The following is a 13,317-nucleotide window of genomic DNA, read 5'->3' on the forward strand; positions in this document are numbered from 1 at the left end:
ATATTCTTTTAAGAATATACGTACGCATATGCATACATATATTTCCTACTTGGACGAAAATATTTTAATGTTTTACGAGAGCTTCATGTGTGTAATGTTATTGATTTGTTTGGAAAAAAAGTGATGCTGTGAAATAGTGATTTATTGACAAAATATAAATATAAAAATAGTGATCTAATAATAATAATACAAATATAAGTATTTAGTAACAATTTATGATTTTTTCAACAATACCTATCCTTATTTATTAAATAATAATTTGAAATTAAATAATAATTTAATTTATTAAATAAATTTCATTCTATTTCGTAAATTGATCGTAAATTGAAATTCATTCTACGAGAATTTTCATGTTATATAAAATTATAATGAAAAAAATAATCATAGAATATGTTTGTGCTAAATATTAATTAAAATAAAGTAATCCTGAGACATTTCATAATAGCATATATATTTTACAATTAAATATATGTATATGTATAAACCAGTCTTGTAAATAATTCTACATATTTTATGATAGCATTAGAAATATTAATATATTCATCGAATAAAAGTATATAAGCTAGTGACAATTTATTTTGATTGTTTTCAAGTACTTTTCAATACACAATGAATAATTTATTAACTTATGTGGAAAACTTAAAGGTAAATCTTGATCCTTATTTTTTTTATTAAACTTATATAGTGTATTTTTTTATTAAACTTATATTGGTTCGATACTATACTTAGAAAATATTACTAGCTAGGAAATAAATTTCTAGTAATATGAAGGTTGGATCATTGTGAAGAAATAGAATACATAGGAAAGAAGGAAAGAAAGAGAGAAAGAGAGAGAAAGAAAGAAAGAATGGTATCGCGCAATCAGTGAGGGAGTTTCGCATCGGTCCGTGGGCGTCATCATGGTGTGTGGGTTAAAGCGTTTTTAAGAGACAAGTTTGTTTTTAATCGATAGAACGTGGTAATTTTTATTATTACGGTGATGCTTTTACAAGTAATGTTGCCGTTATTCCACGAATCGCTATGGAGAAAAGTATTAGTACGCAGTGTACAGTTACGAAATAAATTTTAAGCAAAACGGTACGACGATGTATACAATGTCGAATACAGAACAAATTTTTTTCGATCATCGATTTGTGTGGAAATACAAATGGGCGATTATATTATTAATATTATTTCTAACTTCATCAAACTTTATAAAAGCCAACAAGATATCGTATGGCAACACAAAGGATAATCAATGTCCTGTTGAGTGTGACTGTCTTGGAAATGTGGTGGACTGCATTAACTTACAATTGATTGGAGCACCCAGCGGACTACCACCATGGACAGAGATCTTGTAAGTAAATAATTGCATATTATCCTATCAAGAAAAATGTACATCATCATTGTATTATCATCACCATCGTATTGTCTTTTATAGTTTGTTTTAGTTCAACTTGTTTTTGAAAATTCATTAAAACATCGCGATATTTAATACCGATAATTCCTTATTTAATGAATTAAATTTATTAGTTGTATATGATCGAATTTTTATTTTTTTTAATTCACTATTAAACTGATTTAAATTTACATTTAGATATTCATTACTTAAGATTTAAACTAAAAACTATGTATGCAGTGTAACATGATCTGATAAGATAAAGATAAAAGAGTATATTGTAAATTTATAACAGAAGTGTGAACGTAAATGATAATAATATCGATTTCATTAAATAAATCAATATAAATATTATTATTATTTTAATCTTGCAAACTCTTGTTAGAAAATTTGCTATTGTTAATTTACAAATATTCTATAAAACTAACTTTTCTTTATTAAGATTATGTAATTTATTGAGTCCACTATGGATAAATACAACATTAATATAATCGTTAAATTATTTATTATTATTATTATTATTATTATATTTTAATATTTATCAATTAATTTATAATTACTCTTTATTTATTATATAAAATATTATATAGTTTTATTTTAAACATTAACAAATAAGATTAAATATTGAAAAACAATTTTTTTTTTTCAAATATATTTTTAAAGATATAATACTTAATACTTAATCGAATTAAAAAGAATAAAATTGAAATGAAAAATATTTTTTTTTATATTTGTGTCATTTATAATTAAATTTTAAATATTATACAATTATATTCATAAACATAATGACAATTATTATATCCATATATATATATATATATATATATATATATATAAAATATAAAATATATTGATTATGTTTGTAAATAAGTAGATAAGTAGATAAGCAATAAACAAAAAACATCAAAAATTTTGTTTTTTTTGCAGAGGATTAAAGGGGAACAATATAGCTAGTTTAGAGCCTGATGTTTTATTACATTTAACTAAATTGAAAGAATTGTAAGTAATATTTTTAAAAATAAAAAAATATTTCAACTGATGTTATATCTTTAAAAAGAATTATTTTAATTAATATTTTGATATTATTACCAATTATTCAAGAGATCTCAGTGGAAACAAATTTGGAGATGACTTTAGAATTATTCTGTCTGAAGGTACGCATTTACAAATGCTTAAAGTAAATAAAAACCAATTAACACAAGTGCCAGACATGTTTTTTGTTAAAAACATAACACATCTTGCATTGTAAGTATATTGCTTATATTATTAAATATTGTGGGGATAGTAGAGGTTATAAGAAAAAATAACATAATAATATAAAAATAAATAATATTTTTTTTTTATAGAGCTCACAATTCAATTACCGATATAAATGGAACCGCATTACTCAACTTGCAACGACTTCAAAACTTGGATCTTAGTGGAAATAAAATAAGTGTTATTCGAAATGGATCCTTTCTTGCACCTAATTGCCTTACACATTTGTATGAAATTATTTTGTTATGCTTGAACATATAAAACTCGTAATAATATTTATAAACCTATTTGAAAATTTTCTTATTTTCTTACAGAAATTTAAATAAAAATCAAATAAAAGTCATTGAAAATGGAAGTTTGGATAATTTAACTTCATTAGAAGAATTACGACTGAATAAAAATCATTTGACACAATTGAAAGATCTTTTTACAAATTTAAAAAAATTGCGTATATTGTGAGAAATTATTTCATATGATTTTTTTGTTGTTTATTATTGTTTATATCATTACTTATATATATTGATTATATGATTAATATACGATGTTTTTTTCTAGGGAAATAAATAGAAATGAATTGCAGACAATCCAAGGACTTAGCCTTAGAGGTTTAAAAAATCTAAAAGAATTACATTTAAAAAAAAATAAAATTGAAACATTAGATGATGGTGCATTTTGGCCTCTTGAAAATTTAACGATTCTAGAACTTGACTTTAACTTATTAACTATGGTGAGAAAAGGTGGTCTGTTTGGATTAGAACATTTACAAAAATTAACATTATCACACAATCGAATACGCACTATTGAAATACAAGCATGGGATAGATGCAAAGAAATCATCGAATTGTTAGTAATATTTTAATTCTGTAATATACTAAAATAGAATTATGACAATAGAAAATTAAAAAATTTATCACTTTATCGATATATTCAATTACAATGAAAGATATATTTGCAGAGATTTATCGTATAATGAAATATCCACAATTGAACGAGATACTTTTGAATTTTTGGAAAAATTGAAAAAACTTAAACTGGATCACAATCAGATTACATACATTGCAGATGGCGCATTCAGTTCAACTCCTAATCTACAAATATTGTACGTATAATATATCATACTGTAACAACATGAAGATTTGTAAAAATCCAACAAATCTTTTATAATAATCATATTATTGTCAAAGGGAATTGAAGTTTAATAAAATTTCGTATATGGTGGAAGATATTAATGGTGCCTTTGATCCACTCGGACAATTATGGAAACTAGGATTAGCGCACAATAGAATAAAATCGGTAAACAAAAATGCGTTTACCGGATTAAGTAATGTTACCGAATTGGATTTAACTGGAAATAATATAACAAGTATTCAGGAAAATGCATTCGTTTCAATGACTAGATTAACTAAATTGAGAATGAATTCAAGTATGTATAATATATATAAATATGTTCGTAACATTTTGTGATTTAATATTTGCATTCATTTTTATCTATTTTTATCCTTGTTGTTGTATAAAGGTGCTTTAGTTTGTGATTGTGGCTTACAATGGTTAAGTATGTGGTTACGTGAGCATAGTTATACCGATGCGGAAGTTTATTGCGGATTTCCACATTGGTTACAAGGAATGTCATTAACTCAACTTTATCATAAAAATTTTACATGCGGTTAGTTTAACGATCTAAAATTATACATTTAATATAATTTTATTTCGTATAAATTCATTATTCATTCAAAAATATATGGATTTCAGATGAATATCCGAAGCCAAGAATTATCGAAGAACCTAAAAGTCAGATGGGTATTAAAGGAGATAATGTGACATTGGTTTGTCGAGCAACGAGTACCACTATAGCAAGACTACATTTTACTTGGAAACACGATAATATTGAAATTAATGATGACAATCTACAAATAAACACCGATTCTACGGAGAATGGAGTAACAGAGGCAACTTCTATCTTACATCTTACTAATGTTACTCATGCAAACGCTGGAAAATATCAGTGCATGGTGACCAATACATACGGAACAACATATTCCGCAAAAGCAAAATTAAGTATTTTAAGTAAGTTATATTAATTCAAACTTGAATTCAAACGAATATTATTAATATATAATATCCCATTTGTTAAAAATATATCACAAATAATAATGAAAATTTTTATTATAGTATATCCATCTTTTTCAAAAATTCCACATGATATACGTGTAATTGCTGGAAGTACTGCTCGCCTCGAATGTTCAGCAGAAGGGCAACCATCACCGCAAATAGCATGGCAAAAGGATGGTGGTAATGATTTTCCAGCGGCAAGAGAAAGAAGAATGCATATGATGCCGACTGACGATGTATTATTTATCGTTGATGTGAAAACTGCTGATAGTGGCGTTTACTCGTGTACCGCGCAAAATCTTGCTGGCTTAATCGTTGCAAATGCTACTCTCACAATATTAGGTAAATTTTTATATAATTGTTTGATGTGAACGAAATTAGATTGCCGTTTCTTGATAAATAATTGCGATTATGATTTTTTTTGTTTTTTTTTTTTTTTTTTTTTTTAAGAAATACCATCGTTTGTAAAACCGATGGAAAATAAAGAAGTGACAGTTGGTGGTTCGATTGTATTGGAATGTATGGCAAGTGGTATGCCCAGACCAAAATTATCTTGGCGTAAAAATGGTAATCCTCTGTTAGCGACTGAACGGCATTTTTTCACTGCTGAAGATCAGCTTTTGATTATTGTCGACACTATAATTAGTGATGCTGGTAGTTACGAATGTGAAATGAGCAATTCATTGGGCAGTGTTGTTGGCGTATCTCATCTTACTGTAAAACCAGGTAAAATATCTTTTTCACTTAAATTTTTTGTTCTTTTTTTCTTCTTTAAAATTTAAAATAAAATATAATACAAAAATATTGCTTATTCCACAGCTCCGATTTCGACTCCCAGCCCTGTGTCGGTAAACGAAGACGATATACTTGGTTTGATAATAATCACTGTTGTATGTTGCGCTGTTGGTACATCTATAGTATGGGTAGTTATAATCTATCAAACTAGAAGACGATTGAATAATGTTGCTCAAGGTAGACCGCATGCACAACCAACATCGACTTTAACAGGTACGGTAGCAGATACGCAAACGCACATATATTTGGAGACGAGTTCCCAGCATAGTAAAGACAGTGGTACAGGAGATAGTACCAATCCTAGTAGCGATCAATTACAATTATGTTTACCCGGTAAGTAAAAATATTTTCATTTTATTATTATTATTATTCTAAAATTTACTCTTATTATATCTATTTTTAGAGGAAATCGTTACATGTTCCGTGAATAATGAGGAAGAACCAAGTGCAGTGGTAAATGTAGGGGCTCCATTGTTAAGATATACCAATCATGAACGAATCGTTCGTGAGAACAAAGACTGTGCTGTTTAAAAAATGATTTCAAATATGATTTTTTTTTTCTTCGTAACTGATTCGTCATGTTTCATGCATGAACATTTTCACTTACAATGTGCAAAATAATTATCGAAAAACTATCAAGCAGAATCGTTCTGATCATTGAACAACAAAGTAACAGTCACGGCAATCGTACAGTTTGATAAATTTATTGTGTCATGAACATTATTTTTGTGATGTATGATGATATGAACGTGATATGAACGAACGATAGCTTATTTTATTGTGTTTTAGTTTTCATGAAAAAAAAACTTGTCAAAAAAAAAAATACGTAAATTAGAAAGTACTATTGACATATAATTTGTAAATATTTAGAGTAAGAACTCGCCACGATTAATTCAATTCATGTCGCCGAAGAAAGAGCAAAGTTAACACAAGTCTGTTGACATCGGGAATTAACCCGTAACCCGCAAAAGCCACTTATTATGTAAACCAGTCTTTTGTGATAGATATTTATTTTTAGGATTACTTAATTACTATTAGATTATACAATGACTATATTTATAATGCCCCATGACGTAAGTTTGCCTAAAAAAAAAAAAAGAAAATGAAAAAAACAGATGAAACGAGTAAAAGAAACGTATATAAGTCCACGCACAGGTATTTTATATTCAACAGAACGCGTTAATCATATGTAAATATACATCGAAAAGAAAGAAAGTATGCGTGCATACTTTCGTATACGCTGTGTGTCTGCTGCGTGCATGTGTATGTATGTGTGTATATGTGTGTGCGTGTGTGCTGTGTGTACACATTGTTATGCACCAAAGTGCTAATATGTAGACATTTAATAATTTGTCTTCCTCTTTATTTTTTATTCATAGCTAATCATTATATCACTTTTAGATAAATTAATTTTGAAATAATTTAATCGATCAAAAATGATTGCTCATCACTGATAGATATCAATATAATTTTTCTAATATTTGATTATATAATATCGTCATTGAATCAACGATTTTTCTTTAATATTAAAATTTAGTGAAATTTTTTCCATATAAAGAATAATTGTATTTTGTTAGTAAATTACATACAAGCGTCATTACATACATATTTCATTATTTTTATCGAAAAGAAATTTTCACAAAAGAAAATGCATATTTTTCTTTTTTTTTCTTTTTTTTTTTTTTTTCCATCATTTTGTATAATTAATTTTTGAACACATATTTGTACGTTTCAATAGATGGTACTTTCAATTGAAATGCACGCACGAGAATAGAAAGAATTGTGATTAGTTGAACGTGCGATAAAACGATCGTTATGTAACAAGACTTCAATGAATATTATAATTTCTGTGAGTTTCTGTAAGTTAATTTGTGATATTTTTATGCCCCATGAATAATTTAAAATTCTCACAAACATAGCACAAGAATATCGAATGACAGCGCGAAGATTGGCAAATATCCGAAAAATTAAATAAAATTAATATTACGACGATCATTGTTTCGATGTCATGATGGTTTGATAATGATGATGATGGTCATACATGGTCTTATATATACATATATATATATATTTTTTTAGATCTTATATTTCGAAAGAATGAAAGAACGAGTGATGACTATCTCTTTTCATGAATAACAAAACATCGTATTATAGTATTACTGTATTAAATGCGATAAATAGTTATTCGGTTAAAGACGAAAAAGAATCGAAAATTTGTATTTCGTTTTTCAAAGCTTTGCTTTTTTTTTCTTCTGTATTTCGATCAATGACTTTTGTGGTTCGCGCTGTTTTTACACGAAAAAAAGGACGATATTGTTCGAGATTGTTCAACAACATTTCTCAAAGGGAAAAAAATGAAAATTCAACGTCAATATGATCGATAATGAATTCACTAATTATCGCGAATGACCGCGATTTAACATTGCGTCCAGCAATCTGATAGATTTAGCAAGATCGTGCAAACTTACCAGTAACAAGTATTATAAATCGTATTTTGCCAATAAACAAAGAAAACATCGATGGGGTTCGCGTGTGTGCGTGTGTATGTGCGCGCGCCTTTAAACAAGGCGCCCTCGTGTAATTCAGTATTTTTTCCTTGTTGTTACGTGGTATATTATAAACAAATACAAGTAATGTATTAGGATAATTAGATTTGTTGTAATCGCGAACAAAGCGAACAATCCCCGATACTTTTTTTTTTTCTTCTCTTTATTATACACTTTTTCGTTTCTTTTCTTTTTTTTTTTTTTTGAACTTTATTTACCAAACGAGCATACTTTGTTAAAATATAATTGCTGATACATGTACATATACATACGAGAAAGAAAGAAAAAAAGAGGGAAAAAAAAAAAAAGAAATAAATTTTTAGTAATCTTTTTTTAGAAATTTTCAAATGATACGCCAGCGTATCATAATCGTTTATTTTTCCTTCTTTTTTCCTTTTTTTCTTTTACTTTTCCTTTTTAACGAGCATTATATCTGTCGAATGTACGCGCAAATGTGTACATATTTTACGCGGTCGCGGTTATCCCTCGATTTTCAATTTTCCGTTTACAATATACGACGGTTATCATGGAAACACGTATCACAAGTATTTTCTACTTTTTTTTTTCCAAAAAAAAAAAATGAAAAATACTCGATTCACGTTCAAACGAATTTAATATCAACTTTCTCTATATCGATTAAATCGATCTAATCGATTATAAATCGCTGAACGGAATCGAATCAACGATTCGAATCGTTCCATTCTAACCAATATGGAGGGATGGCGATCTGCGATTTGTTTACGAAAAGTGAACGGGAGAAAGAAGTAATTCGAGAAAGAAAGAGAGAGAGAGAGAGAGAGAGAGAGAGAGAGAGAGAATAATATTTGTTATCTAAATTTCCAAATATCACAATGATCAAAATATCATAACGCGTACGAGAGTGTTTTCACAATGTTCTCACTCGGCTCTTTGTTACGAAGCCTGATAATAAAAACAAACGATTGGTTTTCCCGAAACGAAATTCCGTTAAGCAACAATAGGAAAAACGTGCATCGTGATAAGTCAAAGGGGAAAAAAAAAATCTATAAATAAATAATAAGGATATGAGAATATTTAAATGAGATAATAAACGAAACAATAACGTCTCTCGAAAGAGATTTCTACGACGTCGATTATTCGTTCATCCTCGCAAATGAACATCATTTTTTCGATTATTATTATAATGCATTTACGAAATAATATTTTTCTTTTTTTTTTTTTCTTCCATTGATTCTAAGGAAATCGTTAAGATTCTCGTTCTATTTTGTTTTACAAATCGCGGCGACAGTTTTCTCTAAGATCCTGCTTGTCAAAATTGGCGCCCGTTTCATTGGCTGAAAAATAACAGCGAATGATATCCTGCACGAACGAGATAACTAGAGTTTCTATCATCGTTGATGAAAACGTCAAAATAACAAATTAATTTGATCGCAATATATATATATATATGTACACAACAGATGATATTGTGACCTCGCATAAGATTTCGGGATACGCATACGAATACATAGAAATGATATTTTGTAGATAACGAGAAACTTGTATTTGAGCGTATCGTTTTCGTCCTCTGGACGTAATCCAGGTTCAAATTTCATCATTCGTAGCGTTCAACGAAATACCGCGATATTGATTCTCTACCGACCATTATTTATTACTTAATTGATTCGCTTTCAATGCAAAACGAACGACGCGTATTCGTTCACATTTGTAACACAAAATTCTCTAACTAATCTATTCATTTATCTATCTAATTAACTAACTATATTTATCTATATTTATACGTACGTATTTCGCATTGTCCACGATAAAAGTAACGGTGCTTCGAACAGTGTCGAAAAATCATGAAAACGCAAATGTTTGCTCGTTGATCAACGATCGGCGAATCGTTCGATCCTCCATTTTTTTTCCCCTTACTTATTTTATTCCCGCAATCGTCCGCGAATACGGATAATTATATAAAGAGTCGTTTTCTCGTATCGACGAACAAAGGAGAATTATGTTACGAGGCGGCGAACGGTGCGCCATCGTCAGTGTCGATTTTGACTAAATCGCGGAAGCGGCTAAACGGATTTATCTTATACAAAAATATCCGGAAAAATATATATAATATAAGATTTACAATTCGATAATACAAGATTTTTATCGAAAATTTGTTATCTATACATCTCGAATCGACGATCGGTCATTTAAACGACGATCGCTCGTCCATACACAACGCGACGTAAAAAGCGCGATCTCGTTGCTACGATATTATTATCGATTTCCTCGATCGTCCGCTAATCCTTCTCTCTTCTAATCGTTAAACTCGATATCGAGATTTCGATCGGTGTCATCCAGCACGCGATCGCAGTGGAGAAAAATGTGATTAGGTGATTAGGCCGGATGCGTCGAGGGGGAGGGGGGAGGGGAGGGGCAAGGGGAAGGGGTCCGCACAGCGAGAGAAACGGCGAATTCGTTTCGAATTCGCGATGCCGTGCGTGTTTCCGAAAGTTAGGGAGGGAAGAAGGAAGCGGTCGTCGGTTTAAAACACGACGATCAATAGGAACGAGTCGGTACCGTGTATCACCGTGTCGCCGTTTCACCGTATCACCTTCCCCGCTTCCTCGCTAATCGAAAACGCGTACAATCGATTTATCGAAAACGGAGAAAGAAGAAAAAAAATAAAAATAAAAAGACAGATGTCTGGTGAACACGCGCGAATCGCGATCATTCGAAGAGAATAATCGTTCGCGAGTGGAAAAATTCTACTAAATAATAGTAGTAATAGTACTGGTAGTGATGGTGGTGGTGGTGGTGATGGTGGTGGTGGTACACACGCGGTTAGTGCACGATCGAATTGCGCGAGAGCGAAATATCAGGCGAGTTTTGCACAGTGTTTGGTCGATTCACGACCGATGATCGCGATCACGGCAGTTGAAGTAATAACGAGAAGCAAGTTCGACCAAGTGTTTGTTTACTTGTCCTCTTTTCGTCTCGCCCCTCGTGTGCCATTATCGCGCTTCAACGGTCGCTTCGCACAGAAGCTTGGGCTCTCTAGAAGAGCAACGGTCGTCAATAGTTGTTCATGTCCTTGAGCTCGGTGTAAGCGATCCTCTTTCGGTAAAGATTCCCACTCGGCGATATTACTTTTCTCTTGTTCGGCATCGTGGACGGCCCCGGTACGTAATAATGCCGCCTTTTGTACACCACCATTCTGTAAAACAATTAGCAAACGATTATCATAATTTTTCTTTAACGAAAGAAATATTCCTACGATCGACGAATCGTCGATGGAACGAGAGTTAAACAACGAGAGTTTTATGTACCGTTCGCTTCCTGTAAGGACACGCTCGTCGTTCCACGCAACATGCATTCGTACTGTACGTTGCGCGCGCATAATAAACAATAAATCAATTTAACCGTGTTAGATCAATTTAACGCGTTTAATCTTTGGTTCGATCGTAAGTATTTTGCGCATATTCGACGATATCGAAGAGTCGTACGAGACGGAGACGGAAAAAAGATATAAGTTTCGCGTTCCAGATTAATGGATCAGTTTGCCGCGGCGCAAAAGATAAAATCGCGCGTTACGTGTACGATCGCGGCAACTTCCGGTGTTTTTCGAGTCGTTGTGTCGTGTCGTCGTCGTCGTCGTCGTCGTCGTCGTCGTTGAATTAATCGTGGAGAACTGTGATTTTCGATCGAATTGAATTTCAAGTGAATTTCGTTCCATTTAAAACGAGCACGTTTTATTACCTCGACGATAATCGAGGAGACGAGAGCGGAAGGAGATAAAGGAAAAATATTACACGAGAAAGAACGATGTCAACGTTTATGCAGTTGTTTATGCGAGCTGTCGATACAATAGCGAGAGTATTGTATGCCAAATATATATATATATATATTTCGTCGGCATTGCAAAACATAACGGATAAAGGAAACGTGATAAAATTTATGGATATAATCGTTGGAGAACAGGTGTCGGATAGATTTTCTGATTTATACACTTTATTGAAATGTTACCACCACACAGGCAAGCAAATGTAGATAAGGCATAGCGAGATATATGTATATATACATGTATATATATGCATATATATCGTTGATCGAAACAAATTAAATTTATCATCTACCTTTCCCTCGCGACGATATTTTTAGATATACTTTAACTAATCTCTAATTTCTAGCCCAGTCTTGTTCCGGTCGTCCTGCAACCCCTATACTCCATCCAACCGATTCGTCAATTTTATCGATCGATCAACGATCCGCTGCGAAATGCGTCAACGATAATTTCTTACGTTCTTTTATTATTATTACAGATATCTTTAAACGAGCGAAATATTCATTTTTGACGATAATAGGTAGGAACGTCGAGTTATCGCTATCTATATATATCTATATATATATACACCTTTAAAAGAAAAAAAAAAAAACTTAACAACGTATTGCCGGAATGCGTCGACTAATCTAAAAACGGGCAACATTAAAAACATTTTTCAGCTCGTTGATAAAAGTAATGCGACACGTCGAGATCTTGTAAACCCGTCTTGGTCCCCCTCTCCAAGTAGAAAATAACTTGGAGATCGTCGTACGAGATAAAAATTATACAAAAAAAAAAAAAAAAAAAAAAAAAAAAAAAAAAAAAAAAAAAAAAAAAAAAAAATAAACTCCATTTATCCGGAATGAAACAACAAACAGTGGCGAGGTTGACGGTTCATCCGAGAAATGATCCAAGATTCATTGGTACGGCCCTCTTTGGTAGTGTGATACGAAGTAGACAAGTTGGTTCGTTCGAGAAGGAAAAAAAAAATGACTAGACGAATATATATATATATATACACATACTCATACACATATATATATATTCGCTTCCTCGGTCCTTCGAATAAATCAGCTTCGATCGAGATCGAATTCGTTTCGATTTATCATCGATCGACTCGTTGTTTCCTTCTTGACCAACTTTGTTTGCGTGCTTCGCTTTCGAAGCGAACAGAAAAAAAAAAAAAAACAAGGAAACAAAAACAAAATTCATTCCATAATACTGCGAGTTAAAGGAATAATAATAAATTTTGGGATCGTTAACCCGCTTACTTAATCCGTTAAAAAAGAACGATCCTCGACCAGCGAAGACAACGATGGTTACACAACGGGGGGGAGTACGATTGAAAATCACAGAACACGTTACTAGAGAAATTAGAAAGAAAGAAAGAGAGAGAGAGAGAAAGAGAAAGAGAGAGAGAGAGAGAGAGAGAGAGAGAGAGAGAGAGAGAGAGA

General features: G+C 31.2%; 2 protein-coding genes across 3 annotated transcripts in view; one reads left to right on the top strand and one right to left on the bottom strand.

The window, feature by feature from the left end:
• The first annotated feature begins 734 nt into the window (after positions 1-734).
• On the top strand, positions 735-10,152 carry LOC122719379 (leucine-rich repeats and immunoglobulin-like domains protein 3). Its single transcript, XM_043945113.1, has 14 exons — positions 735-1,336; positions 2,306-2,377; positions 2,480-2,623; positions 2,725-2,862; positions 2,950-3,090; positions 3,191-3,478; positions 3,591-3,734; positions 3,820-4,058; positions 4,152-4,298; positions 4,385-4,699; positions 4,805-5,086; positions 5,195-5,470; positions 5,564-5,872; positions 5,943-10,152. The coding sequence occupies exons 1-14, from the start codon at positions 1,086-1,088 to the stop codon at positions 6,068-6,070; spliced, it is 2,874 nt and encodes a 957-aa protein (XP_043801048.1). The 5' UTR covers positions 735-1,085; the 3' UTR covers positions 6,071-10,152.
• The window catches only part of LOC122719414 (trehalase), a 9,616-nt gene continuing 4,437 nt past the window's right edge, over positions 8,139-13,317 (bottom strand). For both annotated transcript variants that reach the window (XM_043945186.1, XM_043945200.1), the window contains exon 6: positions 8,139-11,257. In XM_043945186.1, coding sequence (XP_043801121.1) covers positions 11,116-11,257 — 142 coding nt within the window. In that variant the 3' untranslated portion in view covers positions 8,139-11,115. The remainder of the gene's footprint in view (positions 11,258-13,317) is intronic.

The sequence above is a fragment of the Apis laboriosa genome, unplaced genomic scaffold, assembly GCF_014066325.1.
Source record: "Apis laboriosa isolate Shangri-la unplaced genomic scaffold, ASM1406632v1 scaffold11_cov152, whole genome shotgun sequence".
In the NCBI taxonomy this organism is placed as follows: Eukaryota; Metazoa; Arthropoda; class Insecta; order Hymenoptera; family Apidae; genus Apis; species Apis laboriosa.